At 36.7% G+C, this 25,716-nt stretch overlaps 1 protein-coding gene across 3 annotated transcripts in view; it reads right to left on the minus strand.

Moving 5' to 3' along the window:
* The window catches only part of FAM81A (family with sequence similarity 81 member A), a 133,756-nt gene that overhangs the window by 71,717 nt on the left and 36,323 nt on the right, over window positions 1-25,716 (minus strand). For all 3 annotated transcript variants that reach the window (XR_011968282.1, XM_072615597.1, XM_072615600.1), the window contains 2 exons: window positions 17,674-17,792; window positions 472-601 (listed from right to left, as the gene is read on the minus strand). Coding sequence is in view for 2 of the 3 variants with exons in the window: in XM_072615597.1 (XP_072471698.1) it covers window positions 472-601; window positions 17,674-17,792 (249 nt within the window). In the remaining variant the exon portion in view is untranslated. The remainder of the gene's footprint in view (window positions 1-471; window positions 602-17,673; window positions 17,793-25,716) is intronic.

Below are 25,716 nucleotides of genomic sequence, written 5' to 3' on the forward strand. Positions count from 1 at the left end.
CTCTGGGGCAGATGTGAGCCTTCATAAAGTTCCTGAACTCAACTTAACTTCTTAAGGGTTTTAGGAATTAGAAATTACCTGAGACTGAGTCAGATTTCTTACAATAGACCATCTGGATCTCTTACCACTAGGGGTTGAACTATACTGCCAGATCACCTAATACTCTCAGGAACTTGCCCTAGGTTCTTCTGACTACCTGTCACACAATAATATCAATTGTTTCACTTTATGTGTGCAATATATAAGCAAATAAAATGATGCAAAAGACTGCTGTGCTAATACATCCAAGATGACAAAGGGCAGGAAGTTGTGAGAAGTAAAGGAAAAAAGCTCCTTTAGTTCTGTATAAACCTAGCCCCAATATTTAAAAAAAAAAAAGCTTGACATCTGCTTCAAGAAACTATTAACCTCAAGGTATTTGTGCTAACTGCAAATCTACAATTTTAGAAATTTATTTTTAAAATAGCATACCTGTCCTTCTGCATCTTTGATTTTAGTTTCCAAAATAAGTTTGGCAGCCTGCTGTTCTTTGTTCAAGTGCTGAAGACCTTCATATGTTGTTTTATGCTCTGCAGACAATCTAGCTATGCTAGCATCACACCTTTCCAGGCGAATACCATGGTTAAAAAAAAAATGAAAGTTGAAACAGATGAATCAAAATTTTATTTAAATTATCATAAGATATATTGTTTCTATTAAAATAACACTATGTTCTGGCAGTTTTCAAAGGAAGATATCCAAGTTATACACAAACATGAAAAAAGGCTCCAAATCACTAATAGAAAAATGTAAAATAAAGAAGCTCCGAGGTTCTACCTCATACCAATGACATTGGCAAAATGAAAAAAAAAAAAGAAAATTACAATTATAGGATTAGCTGTAGGAAAAAGTTAACACTATTAGTAGACCTGTGAATCAATCCAACCATTCTGGAAAGCAGTTTGGAATTATGTCCCCAAAGTTACTTAAACTGTATATACCCTTTGACCTTGCAACAGTACTACTAGGTCTATACAACAAATAGATTTTAAAAAGAGGAAAAGAGTCCATATCTACAAAATATTTATAGCAACTCTTTTTGTAGCAGCAAAAACTTGGAAACTATGTAGGAATCGCTAAAGAAATTATGACATAGGAATGTAACAGAGTATTATTACACCATAATAATCCTAAAGTGAATGGTTTCAGAGAAAACTGAGAACTGATACAAAATTAAGTAAGCAGAACCAAGACAATAATTTATACAACAACGTTATAAAGAAAAACAACTTGGAATGACTTAAAAACTTTAATCAATGCAATGACCAGTCATAATTCCAGAAGACTGAAGATGAAACATGCTAACTACTTCAACCCAGTGATGTGATAGACTCCAGATACAGGATGAGGGCAGACATAAGCAGGTGACAGGAAGAGAAAATAAATGCTTACTAATTGTTTTTACATTTTAAATAGGATGTTCCACAAGGCTTTCCTCTGAATACAGGAACTGAGCAACCCTCTTCAGAATAAGTGTATTTCATCCAAATAGCATACAATTGAGTGGTGGAGTTCTCAACTCAACTCAAATTATTTAGGGCAAAATTTGTATCATGCCTACTGAAATTTTGAAAGCTTGAAATGTAAGATTCTAGTAAGGCACCACAATTTCTAATATTCCTTATCAATCATATATTTCTTTGTGACTAAATGGATCTGAATAGAAATAATTTTAAACCATAAGTAATAATTATCATGTGCACCTCACATGGCAGAACTGGAATGATGGTAGCGTTCCAACATTAGGTCAGAGTTTATGACAAATAAAGAGAAATCAGAGAGACATCGACAACAGTATGGTATGTATTGCAGATCTGTGGGATCTAATCTCCATTTTACTACCAAGTCTCTGTGACTTTGGAGAAGTCAGTTCACTTCCTGAGTCTCACTTTTATAGTCCACAAAAAGGGGGATGGGACTAAATGATATCAAAGATATCTTCCAGCTCAAAATTTCTATGATTCAAAAAATGGATTAGAGAAAGAAAGTAGGGGGTAGAGTCAAGATGGCACAGTGAAAGCAGAGACTCTCCTGAGCTCTTCCACAAATTCCTTCAGATACCTCTAAAAAGTGAATCTCAACAAATATTAGAGCGGAAGAATCCAGTAGGAGACAAAGTGTGACAAGTTTCCAGCCCAAGACAGCCCAAAAGGTCAATGGGAAGGATCTGTTACACTGGGATGGGGGAGGACAGGGAGCAGAGAGTACATGGTCTACACCACCACAGACTTGGCCATAGCTGAGCAGAAATGGCCACTGGCAGTCTAAGTCACCAGCTGCCTCTCAGCACAGGTGAAAACCTCTCAGCATAGAACAAGAGTCAGGCAGAGCTAGGTTAGAGAGAAGATTGGGGCCACTGCAGTAACAGAGGCTGCTCCTGGGGCTATCAGCCCACAGACTGAATGTTTGAAAGTCATCTACTTGAACTTCTGGGAGCCAAGATTGTGGAGTAAACTGTAAGTGCTCTCACCCTCCCTTGTTGACCTTGAAAAACCCACAGAATATTGCCCCAAGAAAAATCCAGGAATACTGGGGTCAGCAGAAGGGATACAGCAGTCTTTTAGCTCAGGAGGCTAGTGAGATCAAAGGGAAGGGTCCCTCTTGCTGTGGCTGAAGGGGATCAGTGCAGCAGACCAGAAGGAGATACTGAACCCCAATGAGGTAGAGTTGGTAAGTGCCAACACCAGGACCCCAGGCATGCCTTAACACAGCCAGGGGAATTGGGCAGATACCAGTGCAGATGGGGGTCCACCAGCTGCTGAGCCTGCCTATGATCTAACACAGCCCTAGGGGAGGAGGAGACCCCCAGCAACCAGACCACTCATCCCCCACACTTCACTCTATGACCTTCAGTATAACCCCGGGAAAACTTAGACTTCACCTGGCCTCAGCCTTGGTACACACCAGCCAGCTCAGCACCAGGTAAGCTGCAGCATTACACGGCTTCTAACTGAAAGAACCAGGGACCATAACACACAAAGCCAGTAACCAGGCCCCTAGCTCCTAGTATAAAAAAAATGTGGGACAGAGTCCCCTATGCTCCAGAAGCAGAGATCTACTTTAAAAGCCAGGAAAAAAGCTATCACCATGAATAAGAAACAAATTAGAAAAGCAAAGACCATAGAATCTTATCAGAGCAGAGAATATCAAAATACGAATTCAGAAGATGATAAGATTGATACTATACCCACATTTGAAACCTCAAAAGGGAATATGAACCAGTCTTAAGCCCAAAAAGCATTCTTGGAAGAGTTCAAGAAGTATTATAAAAACCAAATTAGAGAGGTAGAAGAAAAATTGACCAATGATTTTAAAAATACAATTGACAAAATGAATAAAGAATTCACTGAAGAGAACAGCTCCTTAAAAAGTAAAATTGGCCAAATGGATAAAAAAGTACAAAACCTAACTGGAGAAAATAACTCCTTAAAAGGAACAACTGGACAAATGGGAAAGGGGGTACAAAAGCTAACTGAAGAAAACAATTAGTTAAAAATTAGAATTTGATCCTCAAAGGACTCTTGAGGAAAAATGCCATCCACATCCAGAGAAAGAACTATTGAACCAGAATGCAGAATGAAATAGACTCTTTTCTCTTGTGCTATATCTTGCTTTATTTTGTTTTTTTCATTGTTTTTCGCATTCATTTTAATTCTTTTATGCAACATGACTAATGTGAAAATGTGTTTCATAAGAATGTATGTGTAGAACCCATATGAGATTGTATGACATCTCGGGGAGGGAGGGGACAAGGAGGGACGGGAGAGGGAGGGGGAAAAATTTGAGACTGACAGAAGTGATGGTTTAAAATTGAAAACAAATAAATAAATTTAATTTAAAAAACAATAGAAAAAAATTAGAATTGGCAAGGGGAAAGAAAGTAGATTTAAAATAAGAGCTGAAAAAAGATGGCTTTGGAATTTTCCTATACTCCTCTATGTTAAAAAATAAAAAGATTTTAAATTACTGCTATCCTACTCTAATTAAGATGTTATTAAGTTTTAATTATATTCTAAAACTTATTTCTGCTCTTTTCCCACAGAAAATAAGGTCAACATTTTATGGCAAATTCCTAAACAGGTCTTTCTCAAGTCCCCATTAACTCTCACCTAATATACTGCAATAGCCTGCTAATTAGTCTCCCTCTGCCTCATTCCATTCCAAAACATCAGCCATACAGCTTCCAAAGTGTTTTTACTAAAGTGAAGGCTATGTCAATCCCCTGCTTAGTAAACTCTAGTAATTCACTATTTTATCTAGGGTCAAATATTAATTATTCTGCCTGGTATTTAAAGTCCTTTACAATCTAAGCCCCAATCTACTTTTCTAGTTTTTACTATACATTATTCCCCACTTTATGCACACTATGGTCCCTCCAGATTGGGCTTATTGTTCCTTCTATGAATGACTCTATCCAAGTTATGTACATTGGTTGTCTCTTATACCTGGAATATACTCCTCCCTTAAGTCCTAGTATCCTTAGTTTCCTTCATCTCTCAGCTCAAATTCAACTATCTATATGAAGACTTTCCTGATCCTCATGCCCCCATGCCCATTCTGTTGTTCATGCCTTCCACTCAAAATTCAATTTTATTCACTTTCTCTTCAATATTTGACTTTGAAGGCAGAGAGGCAACATATAGTTTCAATAAACATTTATTAAGAATCTACTCTATGCTGCACACTGAGCTAAGTGCTAGAGATACAAAGAAAGGCATAAAACAGACCCTGCCCTCAAGGAATTCACAATCTAATGGAGAAAGGCAATTCATTTTCTTAAAAAGAGATGAAAAGAAGGGGGTCACAAGAGGAAAGGGCATGATGAAGTCCTATAATGGGGTTAGAATCTAAGGAAGTGAGTTTCAGAGTTGATTTTATCTTGCAGAATGAGTTTCTAGAGATGATGAAGTCTAGGAAGGTGGCAGGGAGGGGGATAATGAGAATAGTTCCCTCGGTGCCCACCTTAAATGGTAAAGAATCAAGGAGGTGTTCCCAGATGTCCATCCCCAACCAGCTGGAGGGAGTAGAGAGGGCTGAACATGGAATCAGGAAGATTAGTTAAAATTTCATCTCTGACCCACCAGTTATGGGTGAATAACTTAATACTTCTGACCCTCAACTTCTTTTTAGCACCTCCCCCACCTGAAAGACCATATGATATTATAGAGAGTTGGCTTTGAAGTCAGGAAGATCTAGATTCCAGTCCTGTCTCTGACACATTCTAGCTTCTAGGAAAGTCACTTAACAACTCAGGGCCCCAGACATCAATCTAAGTAGCACAGAACATTCCAACCTGTGTCAGCAGAAAGAATTTCCTCAAGCAGGAATTCCCTAGACCAGTGAAACTACAGGTGTAGTCCCATCCCTACCTCTCAAATTCTGGTCATATGCATCATATATTTAAAAGCTGCTGAGAGGTCACAGAATGAAGATGCAAAAACCCAGTGGGTAGAACAGAAGCCAAATGAAAAGTGAGTGGTGCAGGTAAGGAAACAGAGACAACAAAGGAAATACTGTGAAAAATTTAAATGATAGATTATATTCATTGTTGAGCTTTCTGAAATAGTTCTGAAGTTTTATAGTTTATGGATTATCACCAACTAAGTCTTGGATCCTAATGCTAGCTCAGAGATATGAGCATTTTCTGAATTATTCAGAATTATTTAAAATATCATTTAGGGACTCAATTTAGTATATGGATGTTACAACATTCCTTGATATCTTTACTTGACTCAGAATTTTATCAGCTCTCCTTTCTAGACTTTAGTATTATAAGATGTAGATGAACCAATACTGTACTAATCATTCCAAATTTTCCCCATGCTTGCCCTTTTCAAACTTTATACAGATCTCTATTTTCTAGTAGGTGCATTTCCTCAGCTCAGTCACAAAAAAGCAGAGAGATTCCAATCTCTTTCCAAAAGAAAGATAACAGCCTGGGAGCCAAGGATCTATTAAGAGACTCCAGGAGAATCTGGTACCATTGATAAACCCAACAACTGAAAAGATTTTGGCAAAATATTGCAGTGAAACTCTTTCTAAATGTTAATGACCTATTTTTAAGCATTTCCTGAATTGCTCATTTGCTTTAGAGATCTAAAGAATAGTTATAGTTAACATTGCTCAACTCTTAGAAGCTAGAGGAAAAATTGTCTAACTTCATGTTAGCTATATATGAAGATTTTATGTTTTAAGTTAATAATGAGTTGCTCTAAATGGAATACTAGTCTTAAGGTTCTTAATTCTTAACTCAAGCATTTTCTAATGTTAATAGCAACTAATCTACATGAATTAAACAAAACCACATTTCAAATTCCCTTTTTAAAAGTTATGAAGCATCTGCTTGTGTGATTATTTCTACAATAATAGAAAATGTGAACTTTCTCTATGAACTCATTAATGAGTTCACACATATTCGCATATTATTTATCTTTGAAAAAGACAGTTATACTATTTAAAATAACCAAAGACAGCAAAAAAATACCTTGAAGTTTATCTGTCAAGATAAAGCCAGGACTTACATGAACATAATTAATTATAAAGCACTTTATATACAAATAAAGTCAGATTTAAATAATCAAAGAAATATTAATTGTTCAAGGGTGTACTGAGCCAATATAATAAAAATGACAATTCTACCTAAATTAATCTACTTATTTAATTCCATCCCAATTAAATTGACAAAAAAATTTTATTGAGCTAGGAAAAATATGAAATTCATTTGGAAGAACAAACGATGAAGAATATCAAAAGAATTAATGAAAAAAATCAGAAAGAAAGTTTAGCAGTACCAGATATCTCTTAAACTATATTACAAAGTAGTAACTATCAAAACTATTTAGTCCTGGCTACGAAACAGAAAAATGGATCAATGGAACAGAGCAGATATACAATACACAGCAGAAAATGATTATAGTAACCTTGTGTTTGACAAGATTGTGTAAAGATTTAAGCTTTTGGTATAAGAATTTACTGTTAGTAGAAATTGTTGGGAAAATTGAAAAGCAGTCTAGCAAAAATTGGATATAGAGCAGTATCTTACACCATTTACCAAGATAAGGTCAAAATGGAGACATGACCTAGATATAAAGGGGGATATCATAACTAAATGAGAAGAACATGTTACCTATCATATCTATGGGAAGGAGGAAAATTTATAAATAAACAAAAGATAGGAAGCATTGTGAGATATAAAATGTATAATTTTGATTACATTAAATTTTTTTAAACTATATAAATAAAACCAATGTAGCCAAGATTAGGAGGAAAGTGGAAAACTGGGGAGGGGAATTTTATAGACTGTCTCTCAGATAAAAGTCTCATACTTCAAATATATAGAGAACCTTGTCAAATTTATGAAAATGAGTCATTCACCAATTGATAAATGGTCAAAGGATATGGACAGGCAGTTTTTGGAATAAATCAAAACTATATATAGTCATATAAAAATGTGTTAAATCATTATTGATTAGAGAAACACAAATTAAAACAACTTTGAGATAGCATCTCACATCTATCAGACTGACGAAAATGATATAAGGGAAAAATGACTAATGTTGGAGGCAATGTGGAAAAATTGGAACACTAATACATTGTTAGTGGAATTGTAAACTGATCCAACCATTTTGAAAAGCAATCTGGAATTATGCCCAAAGAGTTAGAAAACTGTGTATATCCTTTGATCCATGGTTATCATTATTAGGTCTGTTTCCCAAGGGGATCAGGGAAAAAGGAAAAACAACTTATATGTTCTAAAATATTAATAACAGCTCTCTTTGTGGTGAAAAAGAACATTGAGGGGATGCCAGTCAATTGGGGAATAGCTAGACAATTGCAGTGTATGATTGCAATGGAATACTACTGTGCTGTAAGAAATGATGAGCAAGCTGGTTTTAGAAAAACATGGAAAGACCTGCATGAAATAATGAAAAATGAAATGGGCAGAACCAAGAGAGCATTGTGTTCAGTAACAGCGCTATCGTTCCAAAGAATAACTGTGAATGACTAAGCTATTCTGAGTATTATATTCAAATCAACAAAGGACCTATGAAGGAAGATGCTCTCTACTTTCAGAGAAAGAACTGATAAATAGTAGTATATATATGTACGTGTGTGTGTGTGTGTGTTGTCAAATGGTGGCCTTCTTTAGTGCAGGGTGGATAAGCAGGAAAGGATACAAATTAGAATTCTAAAATGTAATAAAAAATTCAATAATTTTTTTTAAAAAAGGGCAGCTAGAGAGTTAATACCACAGAATTAGAATATCTAGCCCAGCTAAAAATGTGGTTACATACATAGAACTTCTAGGATCCTCTGTTCATTTTCTTTTTATTGGGTCAAATACGGCTTTTCTCAGACCATATGAAAAGAGGGTACTACAAGCAATGGGAACAAAATCAGAGGACATACATGTACCAGTGGCATCTTGTCAATTCATTGGCAACAAAATACATTTGTCAGAGACCAAAAAATAGGTCTGACCTTACATACCAGCTGTGCTAGTATTCAGGCCTAGAAAGAAAGTAGTCCCCCAAGTTCATTTTTTAAGAGGATAGAAGGGACATTTTCCAGAGGGACTTTTCCTTTACTGTCTTCTTAGAGAAAATATTTAGTCACCAGAAATTCACCATACTACTTAACAGGTGGAGCAAAGCAGCCTGAGGAGGACTAACCAGGTGGACATTGAGGAAAGCTAAAGAGTAAAGTTCAAAAATGAAAAAAAATTATTTTCCCTGGTTACTCCTGACACCCTAGTTTCAGATTTGCTGTTTAGGACCATAGGACAAGGAAGAGGAGAGAGTGATCTTTCCTTGAAGCATTTTCTCTTCCAGAGTACTGGCTGTAGATCCTAGTCATCTTAGTGCACAACACTAGGTTAAGCAAATTAATCCATCTTAGTTCCAGAGTGCACTTAATGAAACACTTTCTTCTTCTGTTAGAGAAGTCAAGTAGTCTCAGGTATGGAATGCTGCATATAGCCAGATGCCATTATTATCTTGGTTGCTTCACTTTAGATGGTGGTCATGGTGTGGGCAGTGTTCTTGTTATTACAAGGAAGGGATCTATGAGAAGATTGGAAAAACTGGAAAGTGACTGGTTTAAAAAAGTAAAAAGCCTCAATAAAACTTTTTTAAAAGAATATATCCAAATAGAAACAAATTCTGTCTGACTTCCTATTCATCTGTTTCTAAGTAATTGTGAAATGCACACTACAGAGAAATGGATTCAGAGATAAAAAGTGCCTCAGGCATCACCTAATTCAATGTCTTTTTTTATATAAGTTGATATTTACATTGCAAACAAGCTTTTAAACTGAGCTGATAAGGAATCTTAGGACTGACCTTGAGTCAGTTGATCTAGTTTGAGAATTAAAATCCAGGGCTAACAGATTTAGCAATTTAAAGGCCTCCAGGGATATGGCAGATTATCAGCCAACCAATCCTAAACTTCCCTTGCAATTCAATCAAGGAACACAGTTTATAAAGAGATCGCAGGGTAGCTGTATTTTTACATTTAGTTTAACACCTTGTTAACATATTATATTACTTCAATTACTTCTGGTGTCTGCCCTTTGCTTTCTGTGACTAGTTTAGAGAGAGTGGGGGAAAACCAACTGATCACAAACCAACAACCTCTCTAATATCCTACATGAGGAAGCTGGGATCAGGAGATGAGATGGAACTGAGTACAGTCAAGAGTGAAGCCCAACTCCTGTAATTCCAAATCCGACATTTTTTCAACTACTCTGAGCTGTCCTGAAAAAGAGTCTGCTATTAAATAAAATCCCCTTAGTCTGAAGGGATTTTCATTCAAAGTCAATCAAAATAAAATATGCCAATGAGGCACTGATACAGTATAATGTACCCCTTGTATGATGTACCCACTGTATGATGTATCCACTGTGTGATGTACCCATTGTGTGATGTAGCCATCGTGTGATGTAGCCATCGTGTGATGTAGCCATTGTATGATGCAGCCACTGTGTGATGTAGCCATCGTGTGATGTAGCCATCATGTGATGTAGCCATTGTGTGATGTAGCCATCGTGTGATGTAGCCATAGCCATTGTATGATGTAGCCATTGTGTGATGTACCCACTGTGTGATGTACCCATTGTGTGATGTACCCATTGTGTGATGTAGCCATCGTGTGATGTAGCCACTGTGTGATGTAGCCATCGTGTGATGTAGCCATTGTATGATGTAGCCATTGTGTGATGTAGCCATTGTGTGATGTAGCCATTGTGTGATGTAGCCATTGTATGATGTAGCCACTGTGTGATGTAGCCATAGCCATTGTATGATGTAGCCATTGTGTGATGTACCCATTGTGTGATGTAGCCACTGTATGATGTAGCTATTGTGTGATGTACCCCTTGTATGATGTACCCATTGTGTGATGTAGCCATTGTGTGATGTAGCCATCGTGTAATGTAGCCATAGCCATTGTATGATGTAGCCATTGTGTGATGTACCCATTGTGTGATGTACCCACTGTATCATGTACCCATTGTGTGATGTAGCCATCGTGTGATGTAGCCACTGTGTGATGTAGCCACTGTGTGATGTAGCCATCGTGTGATGTAGCCATCGTGTGATGTAGCCATTGTGTGATGTAGCCATTGTGTGATGTAGCCATAGCCATTGTATGATGTAGCCATTGTGTGATGTACCCATTGTGTGATGTACCCACTGTGTGATGTACCCATTGTGTGATGTAGCCATTGTATGATGTAGCCACTATGTGATGTACCCATTGTGTGATGTAGCCATTGTGTGATGTAGCCATCTGTGATGTAGCCATCGTGTGATGCAGCCATAGTATGATGTAGCCACTGTGTGATGTAACCATAGTGTGATGTAGCCATTGTGTGATGTAGCCATTGTGTGATGTAGCCATAGTGTGATGTAGCCATTGTATGATGTAGCCACTGTGTGATGTAGCCATAACCATTGTATGATGTAGCCATTGTGTGATGTACCCATTGTGTGATGTAGCCACTGTATGATGTACCCCTTGTATGATGTACCCCTTGTATGATGTACCCATTGTGTGATGTAGCCATTGTATGATGTAGCCACTGTGTGATGTAGCCATTGTATGATGTAGCCACTGTGTGATGTAGCCATTGTATGATGTACCCACTGTATGATGTATCCATTGTGTGATGTACCCATTGTGTGGTGTAGCCACTGTATGATGTAGCCATTGTGTGATGTACCCCTTGTATGATGTATCCATTGTATGATGTAGCCATTGTGTGATGTAGCCACTGTGTGATGTGGCCATTGATACATTAAGATTCCCTAGCATCACAGTAGTGCCTGAAGAGTCAAAAGGCCTACTTTCATGCCCTCCCATTTGCATTTCTTTAAGTCCTAGGTCCTGAGAAAGGTATTTAAGAAACTCATCTGATTTCTGATATTGAGCCATGTTTATCAAGTATCTGAAAGATCTGACAGCATTAAAAGAAGCTCTCCAAACTATGTAATGACAAATTAATTATAGAGAAGTATAGGTACCAGATTGTCTATCATCCCATTTTTTAATAAGGCCATATATCCTATGATTAAAGAATTATGTTTAGTTTCAAGAAGGACAAGATAAGATAATATCTGGCACATAGTAGGTGCTTAGTAAATATCTATTGATTGACAGATTGGTCTCTCAACTATGGCAAAGGTTAGCAGATGTAAGAGTAGTACTAGCTACAATCCATAAAGTTATCTGCTAGTACCAATTGAAAGGGACAGTCTCATCTATCCAAGAGACCAGCAGATCCATTTTCCTTATCCAAAAATAGTCCAATAAGAGATCCTACAGTATCACAGTTCTGGCCCAATGAAGCTTCCAATTTTTCCTTATTTTGGTTGCATGTATATCAGGCGATCCTTCTCCAATGTTCCAGTATTCCACAGAAAGATCAGTGAACTGATATATGTGAAAAAATGCTAAAAACAAGACTTTTTTTGAAGTTGTAATTCAAGCAACAGAATACACAAGGATAGTATCTGCCCATATGAAGTAAAATGCTAACTAAAGACAGAGAGAAAGAAAATTATTCAATGTTTATTCTGCCTCTATCTTCATCAGCAAGAAAATTATCTTTAAATTGAAAGGGATAAAATAAATATCTAAGATCTATAGGAAAAAAAGATAGCAAAGGATGCAGAAGAACTGACTTGACAGCTGTTTGCGTGAAAAAGACCAGTGTCCTTCAGCTGGATTACATGCTCAAAAGAAGTCAACAGTATGAAGTGGTTACTAAACAAACAAGCAAAAAAACTAAGGCAAGGTTAGGCTACATTAATAAAGTCAGAGTACACAGATCAAAGGGAGGGACTGTCCCCCTGGACTCCGAACTGGTCAAAGCACACCAGGAGTGGAGCATTCAATTCTTGACAACACAATTGAAAACCAACAGCAGCAAAATAGAGAGCACCTGATGGAGGATAACTAAGATGGGGAGGGATCTGGGAACTGCAACGAAGAATTGTTGAGGAGTCGGGAATTGTTTAGCCTAGACAAAAGGGAATATAATAACTGTCTTCAAGTTTTTGAAGGGCTAATAAATGCTTGTTAATTGAATAGAAGCAAAATAGTACAAAGGAAAGAACAATGACTCTGGAATTGTCCCTTGGCCTGATGCAATTGCCTACATGGACTTTGAAGAATTCAGTTTATTTATAACCATTTTAGATCACAATGAGGAAAGACTTTTTGAGGCTTCTGAGCTAGAATTGAGCATGCACACACAAGGGTCCAACAAGTACATTGCTCTCTTTCCTGGGGGTGAACAAGGCAAGGGCTGTTGTGAGCTTCTGGTTAGGAAGATATAGTAGCAATGACCTTCTGCTGACTGCTGACAATTCCCCATCCAAGCCACCACGTGGCCATGAGCACAGGGCCCCCATTTGTTGGTTCTTCCCATTTGTCCTTTCCTGTTTTTAAGGTGAATGAGTACTGGAGATGGAATGGAACAGGCTATAATCTCTCGATATCTCAAAAAGTCCCAGGCCAGTAGGCCATGCAATAGTTTGCCATCAATACAACCCCAAGTAGTAACTTATGGGACCCAGTCCAGTAGATCCACTAATGAAAATATCATTTTCTGGTGTAACTTCATACACTAACCATACACACTCCACCTTGTCAATATGGTGGAGTTAGTGCATTGTAACAAATGCTTTAAGTTTGAACCCATTCTCCTCAAGGACCAAAGTGGCATGGGGGAAAGTGTGCCACTGATACAGGAGGATGTTTTAGACTTCTGTTCTTGCTATTATCTTCTTAGTAAATATCCTTTTATAAAAGTTAATTGATTAAAAAAAATAGTTAAATGATACCCAGGGCACTAATGAAGAGGAAATTATTATGTGCAAACCAGATATTCAAAAAGGAGAGAAAACGCTTAGAGGAATAACAGTAAATTCATTAGTAAAACTTCTCTCCTAATTAGAAAAAAAAGGTATCTTGGAAATTTATATGGACCAGGATCAAAGACATATGTTTTTATCCAGTTTTTCTTCTACTTAGTCTCTTTCAGGTCAGAAAAAAATAATAGTGCAAATAAGAAAAAGTGGTTAAGTCTTTCCTTGAAAGTATTGAGGGATTTTACTTTCAGGAGAGAGCTCATTCAAACTAGCAATGTGTCATCAACAATTTTAAGTCCATGTGAGAAAACAGGTAAAAGGCCAGTAGCATGCACAAGGAGATGTGGTCATAAGGGATCTCAGTGTTCATAAACACAAGAAAAGTAAAATTAAAGTTGTCCATTATAACAGAATAAGAGAAACTAAAATTAGATTAAGCATGGATTAACAACAGAGATTTAGTCAGAGATACATTGTCCCTAGATATTTAAATTTCTCTAAACTTTGTCTTAATTATGCTTTCTTTTCTTATATTCATTCTTATTTTGTTGTTTTGAATAGCAAAATTTCATGTAAAAAAAAAGTTACTGGATCATGTGCTGATCTATTGTCTTATTTTGTTTGTCCCTCAAGTAAGGCTAAACATTTGGTCTATGTAGCCCAAGTCAGCTAAGGGTGGATTTAACAACTCAAACCAATTAAATTATGACAAATGTCACACATAGTCTCTTTAAAGTAAGAATCAGGAGGGAACTGAAAGACTGCTAGAGATACTATTATTTTTCAGCTGATATGCAAGTTTAAGTATTCTATGAAAATTCTTATTTAAACCAGATCTAACTTGAAAAGTACAGGGATATAGAAAGAGATAGTCAGGTTGAAGAAAATCTACTTCCTACATGTCTTATAGGAAAGTCACACCAGGAAACAAGGAATATATAAAATACAAATAAAGCAATAAAATGGGTTTCCATGTGTATTGGCATGATCTCCTTATTTTAAAGACATGATGTGCATCATCCCTTTTTCCTCTGGAGCGGCCTCATGTAAAGGAAAGGTTGACTTCTGAAGAGAAAGGCACCAGTCTCTTTGAACAAATGACCTCAGTAGACAATGAAAGTCATCGGATGAGAAAGTCTACCCAGAGACTACACAACAAGTTCTAGGAAGTTCTACAGAATTTTAGGAATATGAGTTAGTCACTGACACTCATTACAATGAATCAGTGTAAGATTCGTACTCCACATTCTTCCAAAAGGATATGAATCAACTTAAAGATTAAAAACATTATACCCAAAGGAAATGGAGGAAATGGACATTTTCAAATGCTAGTCAGCCAAGCACCTATGGTATGCCAGGCTTAGATACAGATAATAAATAAATAAAAACAGGAGCTCACAATCCAATGAAAGAAAACAAAGCAGGGCAAAGAGCAATGCTTGGGTAATAAATATTTATTTAAAAAAAGTCAAGTAGTACAGATGAAAGAGCCCTGGATTTGGCATTCAAGGACCTGGATTCTGATCCAATCTCTAGTCCTTACTATTTATGTAATATAGTCATTCTTCCTTTCCAGCCTTCAGTCTCCTCATCTGTAAAATGATGGGGTTAGATTTGAGGATCTCGGTACCTAGCTCAAAATCTATGATTCTGTCATCTAGCTATGACTTCTTCCTTGCTCTTGGTATAATTTTCTCTAAAGGAAATGAATATCAATCTTATCTTAAATTAGTTGATATCAGCTCCAAGTGACTACAGTGTCAAAAATGTAAAGCAATCAAATGTAAAAAAAGCAATGTCTGAATAAATGAAATTTTTTTAAAAAATCTTTTAAAGTGGTAGCATATTGTTCTTAGATTTCAATAAATGAATTTTTTTTGGAAAAGAATTATTTGTACTTTTAGCACATACAAATGCCTGCAAAATGTGAGTGCCAGATTTCCTATCAATTCTATCATTTGGGAAAGAGCACATAAGGTATATGTGTGTGTGTGCGTGCGTGTGTGTGTGTGTGTGTGTGTGTGTGTAAGTGTGTATGTGTATATATATATAGTGAAGTGTTAATTTTCCTCACTTAAATAGTAGAGCAGCCTATACTTTGAAAGTATGCCCTTTTCCACATTATCTCATCGTTAAAGCCAAAGTCAAAACTGCCCCCCAAAAATGTATTTCACTAGTCATTAAAATTATATCCCCATTAGCAATAAAATGAGCCTTTGTTTTCTAGAGTACTTAAAGAGGACTCCATCAGCCAGTTTAAATTTTTAGGAAAAGAAAAACATAGAACCTAATCAAAGCAGAAATACTATGTATTTGTAGGACACAGCTCTTGGTGGCAAATAAGTATACTGCGTCTTAGGGTAGAGATGGGTTTAAGAAATAATTCCAGAAAGAAACTCCAAAATTTTAGAAATGATTCAAAACTACTGCACTCTGTTCATTTATTAACTGAAATTTACATTAAGAGGACAAGGTCAATTTAATGCCATCCAAGTAATTATTCACTTGAATGGACCTATATCTCTTCTGCCCTTTGTGGCTAAACTCCCTAAGAAGGCTGCCTACAATAGATGCCTCCACTTTCTCTCCCCTCATGCCTTACAATCCAACTCCTAACCTCATTCATCATTCCACGAAAACTGCTCTCTCCAAAGATACCAATGATCTCTTAGTTGCCAAATCCAATTCCCTTTTTGCAATCCTCATTCTTCTGTATCTTTCTGCAGCTGGTATGGTTCATCCCCCTCTACTACTTGATACTCTCTTCTCTCTAGGTTTTGGGGACACCATTCTCTCCTTGTGTTCCTCCTACCTATTTCGCCTCTCCTTAGTTTCCTTGGCTGGATCCTCATTCAGATCACGCTCTTAGCTCTCTCCTCTTCATCTTCTCTATGACTTCACTTGGTGATCTCACATGAGCCCCTGTCAATTTAATTTTCATCTCTATGCTGATGATTCTCAAATCTGCCTATCCTGGCCTAACCTCTTTGCTGACCTCTAATCTTGCATCTCCAATTGCCTTTCAAACATTTCAGACTGGACGTCCATCTTAACTAAACATGTTCAAAACTAAACTTATTTTCTTTCCCCCAAACTCTCCTCTGCTCCTATCTTCCCCGTAGTAGGGGCATATGCTATCCTCCCAATCCCTCAGGCTCTCAATGCAGGAGTCATCCTCAACTCCTCACTATCTCTCACCTCACCCCACCCCCATTCAATCTGTTGGCAAGGCCTGTCAATTTCACTTTTCCAATTTGCTCCCTTCTCTCCTCTGACACTGTCACCACCACTCTAGTGCAGGCTCTCATCACCTCACAATTGGAATACTGCCTGCCTGGTCTGCCTGCCTCAAATCCCTCCCCACTCCACTCCATCCTCCATTCAGACACTAAAGTGATTTTCCTAAAATGCAAGTCCAACCATGTCACCTATCTATTCATTAAATGCCAGTGGTTCCCTATTGCTTCCCAAATCAAATCAAATACAAAACCTTCTAGTGTTCAAAGTCCTTCATAACCAAGACCCCTCCTATACTTCCAACCTTCTTACACCATAGTCCCCAATGACTTACTCTTGAATCCAGTGACATGGCCTCCTGGCTGTTCCATAAACAAGACATTCCATCTCTCAGCTCTGAGTGGTTTCTTTGGCTGACTGCCATGGCTGAAATGCTCTCCTTCCTCATCTCCTCCTACTGGGTTCCTTTCAATCCCAATAAATACCATCTTCTATAGGAAGTCTTCCCTAACCCCTCTTAATTCTAATGCTTTCCTTTTTTTGGTTATTTCTTATTTATCCTATATATAGCTTGTCTGTATATCATTTGTTTGCTTGTTGTCTCCCCCACTAGACTATGAGCTGGGGAGTCTTTTGTCTCCTTTTGTATCCCCAGGCTTAGAACGGTTCCTGGTACATAGTAGGCACTTAATAAATGTTTACTAACTGACAAGGGCTTCCTCCAGTAGTTGGAGACACTTTGAATATACTCTTAAGAGTTCTGCATTAATCTACTAACCAAAGAAAGAGAAGCTTGTACATCTATTCATAAACCTTAAACAACAAGATCTAAGGAAACTCTCAGTAACACAGTCACAATTCCTATCAAAGAACTCTATTTCTTACCCCCATTCTGTATATTCAACCCACATAATTCCCTAGAAGCAATGTAATGTTGAGTTTTGTGTTTCTTGAAAATAGATACTATGACATATATTTTAAAATAACTTTACTAAAATAAATATATCAACCCCTGAAGCCTTACCTTGCTACTCTCCCCCGAAGATCTCCCAAACCAGAGAGTTGTCGCATCTCCAGACTCTTTAAGGCAGAATTTGTTCCATAGCTGATGTTATCCCTGGCACGAATCTGTTCTTGTAAGACCTTTATGCAATAAGAAAATACCAACAAAGTCACTTGGACTTACAGGGGGGAAAATGTTTTAAATTTCCTAAGTGAATTAAAAAATTTTCTCATCAATTACAAAAAGGCACATTTGAAACAATAATCTGATATAAAATTACATATGGGATGGTAGAATTTTTGAGCTTCAAGACATCTTTGAGACTGCTGTTCTCCCCATTTTACGGATGAAGAAACTGAAATCAAGAGATGAAGTAGCTTTGCTCCAGGTCATTCAGAGAGCTGGTGAAAGAGACCAAAAAAGAACCCAATTTTCCTGACTTCCAATCCAATGGTCCTGCTGCCAATATTCTTGGCTTCACATGAAGCAATCTTCTACAACTTAATAGATATAAACCCTAAGGGAGGAGCTAAATTATTTCTAGTATTTTCTCATAGTGAAAGTCATTTTTCACAATATTCTCTTGAGACTCAAGAGTGAGCTAATTTCATGGGTAGACACTAGTTAAGCTTAACACAGGATTTTATCTTAGGCATGAAATATAGCGTGTATCAAGGAGATTTCCTAAGGAGAAAAAAATCAAGAACATAAACAGTGTATATTGGGAAAAGTGTTAGATACACTGTTATACTGAGAAAAATCACCTAGAAGAGCTTGTATTTAGCAAATAATTTGAGGAATTTGCCAAAAAAGTTATCAATAGGTTGATATGAACCTTGGAAAAAGTGTACTAAGTAGTGTCCCACAGAAAAAGGATAGAAGTTAAGATAAACTGCACACAGAGACATTTGGGGATACTGTCCTATCTGTTTGGTGATCCCAGGAAATTCTGTCCCCCTCCAGTTATTTAAATTTCTATGTGCCCATAACTACCACATACCAGTGAAAAATCTCTATATATTTGATCCTGTTTAAACTAAAACAAAGATATTTTAGCCAAATATAAAGAAAGATTGTTTGACTATTAAGTATGACAGTTATTAAGTCTACATCTCACAAGATCTTCATAAAAGACAAGCTCTCTATTCTAGGAGAATGAAGACAACCTATAACACAGCACAGTGAACATAAAACCAGACTTTGGGTCAAGAAGACCAGGTTTCAAACACATACTGCCTCTGACATTTTCTAGCATCAACACAAAAGTCCTTTTACCTCATTAAACCTCACCTGACTTAGCTGTAAAAGAGAGGCAAGAATAACTGGAATAAATCTCTCATAGGATTCTGGGAGGCTCAAATGAGATAACAGATTTAAAGTGCTTTCTTTGACCCAGCAATACCACCCTTTGTCTGCATACCAAAGAGATCATAAAAATGGGGAAAGGACCCACATGAACAAAAACGTTTATAGCAGTTCTTTTTGTGGTGGTCAAGAATTGGAAATTAAGGGGATGTCCATCAATTGGGGAATGGTTGAACAAGTTTTGGTATATGAATGTAATGGAATACTATTGTTCCATAAGAAATGGTGAGCAAGAGAGGACTTCAAAAAAACCTGGAAAGATTTACATGAACTGATGCTGAGTGAAGTGAGCAAAACCAGGAGAACATTGTATACAAGACCAGCTTTGATAGAATTAACTATTTCCATCAAAGCAAAGATCTAGGACAATTCCAAAAGACTCATGATGGAAAATGCTCTCCATACCCAGAAAAGGACTATGGTGTCTGAATGCAGATTGAAGCATACTATTTTCACTTTTTTTGTTTATTTTTTTCTTCCTTTTCATGATTTTTCCCTTTGGTTCTAATTCTTCTTTACAACATGACTAATGTGGAAATATTAATATGATTGTACATGTATAGCATAAACCAGATTGCATGCTATTTTGGGGAGGGAGAAATGGAAGGAGAGAGAAAAAAATTTAGAACTCAAAAATCTTATAGAAGTGAATTTTGAAAACTAAACAAATAAATAAATTTTTTAAGTGTTTTGCAAGCCTCAAGCATTATACAAATGTGAGATGCCAATGTTATTCATTTTAGTCACTGATATAAGAAATTCCATGGGAGGAAACCCCTTCTATCAATGCAGGTCAGTAACTCTTCTGCAGCTCCTAGTTTTACAGAGATCCACAGAGCACTGAAGGGTTAATTGATGTGCCAAAGATCACATAGCCAATATACTTTCAGATATTTAATTTGAACCAGATCTTTTCAACTACAACATAGGTACTAGGTTCTGAGTCAGAAGTATTACAATTTCCTTCCAGTTCTAGAAATCCACACAGGTATGTGTTACCATTCATTTGCATAAATACCTTCAATTTAGAGAAAACCAGAAATTTATGCAACCTATGATTCTACACCAAGAGGGATTCAAAAATTTTACTTGCAAATTTTCAAATAAGCTTTATGATCAAAGGATCTCACAATCAGTGCTCTTAGTGTGCAAATGCTGCCATATCGATGTAATTATTACTGTACTTTTTTTTAATCTAAAGGTTTTCAAATGTTTAAAAAACATTGGCATTATGTCTTTTCTTTCATAAGAAATTGACAGGAAAAACTTTGCACCGCCAAAAAAAATCCCTTAGGGAGGAGATACTTACTTTGCTCTACTAATTTAAAAATTAATCCCTTTTCCCTCTTTCCTCTCTCATTTTGATGACACAACATGCTTATAGTCTTGTCACTAAACAGGATTCTTCTAAACAGAACCAATTACAAAGAGATTTGTTTTTAAAAATAGTGCTTAACGTATAAATGTGCTTTGGCTTTGTTTTAAAGTTGATAGAAACAAGACTGAATTACATTTCAAAATGGGATATATATGTATATACACATGTGTACAAATATATGTGTGTGTGCATGCATACACACATAAATATATAGGAATATATAGGCCAACCATAGGATCAATTTGGACAAAGTAGAATTGGGGCAAGTATGATCTATATGCTACATTGAACTCCTACCAATCTAAAATCCAGATGGAAACAATGGAAAAACATAAGGCTGTGGTATATGTATGTATACCATATACTTCATAAAAAGCAGAGGCCTTACCTTCTATATATTTTGTGTCCATCAATAGGCCCTTGCTCCAAGCCACCTAAGTGGCACCAAAGGGAGCCTCACTCTAAGAAAAGGATTGAAGCCCACTATCCAGGGTCTGACCTTCTAAAGCCTAGAAATTACCTGAACCAAAGACAATATGGATAATCAATCTCTGTATAATTTATAGTAGACTGTATTATTATCATCCAAACTTCAAGAAGGTAATTGATGGAAGCCAACTGCAGAACAAATAATTGATAATATGATTAATTGATAATATAATATAATTGATAATACAATCATCACCAAAGAACATCCTGTTAATGAAAAATGTGATATACGTAATAAGACAATAAATTATACAAAAACTTTTTTACTTTGAATGTAATGTAATTTTAAAAAACATGTATTAAGCATTAACTATGTGTAACCCATTGTCTCAGCCTGCCTTTCTACTCTGTTCTCCAACATCACTTATCAAGGGCTTCATTTTCTATGTTGAAAATGCCTCTGAAACCATGCACATAATTCATCAACCTCCTTAACAACTACCTCTTTTCCACTCCATTTCAGTTCTAAGCTTACCTCTCCTCAGAAAGATCCATTTTTGGTTTTGTTTGGTTTTTTTCATCTTTGTGTTCTTGGCATCTAGCACAGTACTTTACACATGGTTGCTTAATAAAACTGCTGGGAGGAACTGAATTTGTACCTTCAACTTCACTAATTCCAAGATAATAAATTTTAAAATTCCACTTTCTAATCATAATATCCTATCCTTTACCTCTCCATCACTCTTACTCACACTAAATTTATACTTTACTCTTATCAGGAAGTTTCCACATTCTTTGAGTCTCTACACCCTACTTTGGTTTTATTTGCCTCCAATACCATCTTGACCCCATGATTGGGCACTTCAATGGTTTATTACCCATTATCCTAGAATCCTTCAGTCTGACCTTCCATTCCCAACCTACAGATTCTAATTTTCTGCTAACCCCATCTCCCAGTTTCTCTGTTCTTTTTTCAGGAGGGATGAGTATCACCAGAAAAAGTCACAAAATCAAGTTAATTTCATCCCCAAAAAAATCAAGTACTTAAATTCAGTTGGACCCAAGCTGTTACTCAAAAATCCTTCAACTCTACCTTTATCTAATTCCACTTTTCCTTCTTTCACCACCAAACACATTGCTTTCCCCTATATGTACATCCGACTACCCAGCCACCTCTTTCTCTGAGGTGACTGAGCACGTTTGACATATAAATTTACTCAACTCCCCTCTTCTATTCCTCATATTTTCTTAGTAGTAGCATGTTTACCTCCTTCATTTCAGTGGTCATACAAGAGATCACACCTTCATTCACTAAACCTAATCCCTCTATTTACACCAATGATCTCTTTACCTTGTTCTAGCAGCCATTCCTTCCCATGATTCTTCAGCCTCTCCCAATTTCCTTCCCAATCTCCTAAAGATATGCACAGTTGTCCTTAATCCTAAAAAAGCTTTCCCTTAACCCTTCTCTCCCATCTCTTTAACAGCACTGCTAAATTTCTAGAAAAAAGTGTGCCTTCACTTTGTTCTCCTTAACCCTTTGCAATCAGACTTCAATCCCAGCCACTCCATTTAGAGAGTTACTAATAACCAAATTCAATCCAATTACCAAATCCAAACCTAATATAATCACCAAATCCACAAGTCTTTTCTTAGTTCTCATCTTCCTTGAGCTTTCTAAGTTTCTGGTGCTGTTGACCAACCCCTGCTAGTCCCTAGTAGGACATACTCCCTTCCTTTGGTTCTCCGGTTTCTCCTCCCACTTCTCTAAATACTCTGGAGTTTTTTCCTTTACAGGCTCATCTTCTATATGGCTTCTCAATGTGAGTTTTCCTGAAGGGTCTATCCTTGCCCCCTTCTCTTGTTCTACTCTGTCTTGGAAGTCTCCTTCAATTTTGTAGCATAAAGATAAGTAGTACTAAGTCTTATTTTTGAGCTGTAGACCTATAGTACTCCCTAAGAGATATCTCTAACTGGTTATGCTATAGCTCCTCAAATTCAACATATCTAAAACCAAGCTCATTAACCTTCCCCATAAACTTCCTTCTAACTTCAGTATTTCTTTGTGACATCACCATTCGCAAAGTCTCCCATATTTCCAAGCTTATTATTATCTTTGATTTTTTCCTTCGCTTTCACATCTTGTTTTGAATCAGTTATCAGGTCCCATTATCCTACTTCCAAAACATCACTTATATCTGTCTCCTCTTCTCTATTCACACTGCCACCATCCTAATATATAAGCCCTTCTTAACATCCATCTGGACAATGGCTTTCTTTAAGCCTTCACACCTCCACTCTCTACTTCTAATCTGTCCTCCACACTGTTGTGAGAAAAATCATCCTTTATATGACTACATAGCTCTAATCTTATCACATGTCTATTCAAAAATCTCTAATGGTTCCCTATTATATACCAAGTTCAAACTCTTGTACCTGGCATTCTGGATCCTAGGTAATTAAGTACCATCCTACCTTTCTAGGCATATCTCATTCTCACCTTTACTCTCCAACCAAACTGGACTATTCCCTGACCCCTGAGCATGTGCTATTCTCTCTTCCCTCCATGTTGCTCAGTTGTTTCTTATGCCTCAAAAGTTCTCCTGCCTCCTTTTTTGAATAGTAAATTCCTGTCAATCCTTTAAGACCTAAATGAAGTGCTATCTCTGTCAGGAAGTCTTCCCCATTTTTCCCTGAGTAGATATTGTCCTTCTCCCTCTGACCTCACATAGAACTGTGTAGCTTTCTAATGCATTTATCATATATTGTTGTAAATATCTATGTTGTGCTATTTCCCTAGTGGATTCTAAATTCTGAAAGACAGGGCAATGACCTATCTAAATGACACCTCCCTCTAGACATCTTCCTCCCAACTACCTAGCAATAGGAAGCAAGTACTTTCACAAATGTGTTTTGTGTTTTGTTGTACTGTATTGTACTGTACTGTATACTGTATTGTCCTCAAGGTCTCTAGTATAAATACTCTATTGGATGTGAATAATTAACCATTGTTATTGCAGATATTGTCATGCCACCACCAACAGTAAAATTGGTCTCTAGTTTCATTCCTTTCATAAAAGAGCAACACTGGCACAAGGTTTCAGAAGGGATAGCCAAGTGAATGCGGATGGCTGGCTTAATAGGAGTAGCCATGGCACCAGCAAGTCACAATTCTTTCTTACTGCTCTACTGTCTTTTTCTTTTTCAAATCATTAAGAAAATAAAAATGTCAGCAAGAGATACTCATAAGCAAATGCAGAAATAACCTGACCCATTTAAGTAGCCCTACCTTCATAGAGCTAGATAAAGGAAAAGCAGCAATTGGCAAAATACTGGAAGCCAAAAGTACAAATTAAGGTTATTAGTTCTAACAATATATGGAAAATATAGAGATATATAAAATAAATTCCTTCATCAGAATGTGGTTCACTTCATATCCGTACATAATAAAAACAACTTCTAATAAATACAAAATGACACAAATTTTCATCTCTATTTAGGGAAAAAAACCAACCTTAAGTGAATCTTTTATGGGATAAATTTGTTGGGGGGTTTTTTTAACTGGAAACTGTAAAAAGAGAAAGTTCATGAGTTCAAGCCATTGGCAGGTTCAAATAAGATAACACGGGTAAGGAACTTTGTAAATTTTAAAGTACAATGTAAATTATCATCATCATCATCATCATCATCATCATCATTATTAAAAGTAATCTTGTGGGGAATACTTAAGGTATAATCGAACCATCACCAATCAAATGAGAAGTCAAATGAGATAAAACAGGTCTACATTATCTCCAAAAGAAAAAGCAGCAAACATAAAAGTAAAGTTATAGAAATAAACTGGTGAAAAACCTACTGACATTTTAAAACTTCTTTAATTTATTATTTTCTTTGCACACTCATCTTTTAAATTTTGCTTTCTGCATTTTCTCCTCCCTTCTGGTCCTCTCCACTCATTCAAAAGGCAAGAAATGTTGCATCCATTATACAGGTGAAATAAATGAAAAACATTGCCATATTATTGTTATTGAAAGATTTCAGTTGTGTCTGAGTCTTCATGACCCTATTTGGGCTTTAACTGGCAAAGATACTGGAATGGTCTGCCATTTCCTTCTCCAGCTCATTTTATAGATGGGGAAACTGAGGCAAACAGGGTTAAGTGACTTGCCTAGGATCATGCAAATAGTAAGTGTCTGAAGACAGATTTGAACTCAAGGAGATGTGTCTTCCGGACTCTAGGTCCAGGACTCAGTATTGTGCCACCTGCTGCCCCACTTTAGCCATTTTGCCCCCCAAAATAGCAAGAAAAATAAAGCAAAAAAATTATGCTTCGATCTGCACATAGGCTCCACCAGTTCTTTCTCTGGAGGTAGACAGCATTTTTCATCATAAATCCTCCAAAATTATCTTGCATCACTGTATTGATCAGAGTAGCTAGGTCATCCACAGTTGATCATTACAAAATATTGCTATAATTGTATACATTGTTCTCCCGGTTCTACTCACTTCACTTTCCATCAGTTCATGTATGTCTTTTCAGGTTTTTCTGAACCATCTTGCTCATCCTTTCTTATAGCACAACAGATTCCATCGCAATCATGAACCACAAGTTGTTCAGCTATTCCCCAACTGATGGGTATCTCCTCAATTTCTACTTTTTTGCCACCAAAAAAGGAGTTGCTATAAATATTTATACACATATAGGTCCTTTTCCTTTCTCTTCGACCTCTTGGGGATGCAGACCCAGTAGTGGTATTTTTGGGTCAGAGGGTATTCACAGTTTTATAAACTTTGGGGAATGGTTCCAAATTGTTCTCCACAATAGCTGGATTAGTTCACAACTCCATTAACAATGTATTAGTGTTTCAATTTTTCCATAATCCCCTCCAATG

This window comes from Notamacropus eugenii, chromosome 1, assembly GCF_028372415.1.
Source record: "Notamacropus eugenii isolate mMacEug1 chromosome 1, mMacEug1.pri_v2, whole genome shotgun sequence".
In the NCBI taxonomy this organism is placed as follows: Eukaryota; Metazoa; Chordata; class Mammalia; order Diprotodontia; family Macropodidae; genus Notamacropus; species Notamacropus eugenii.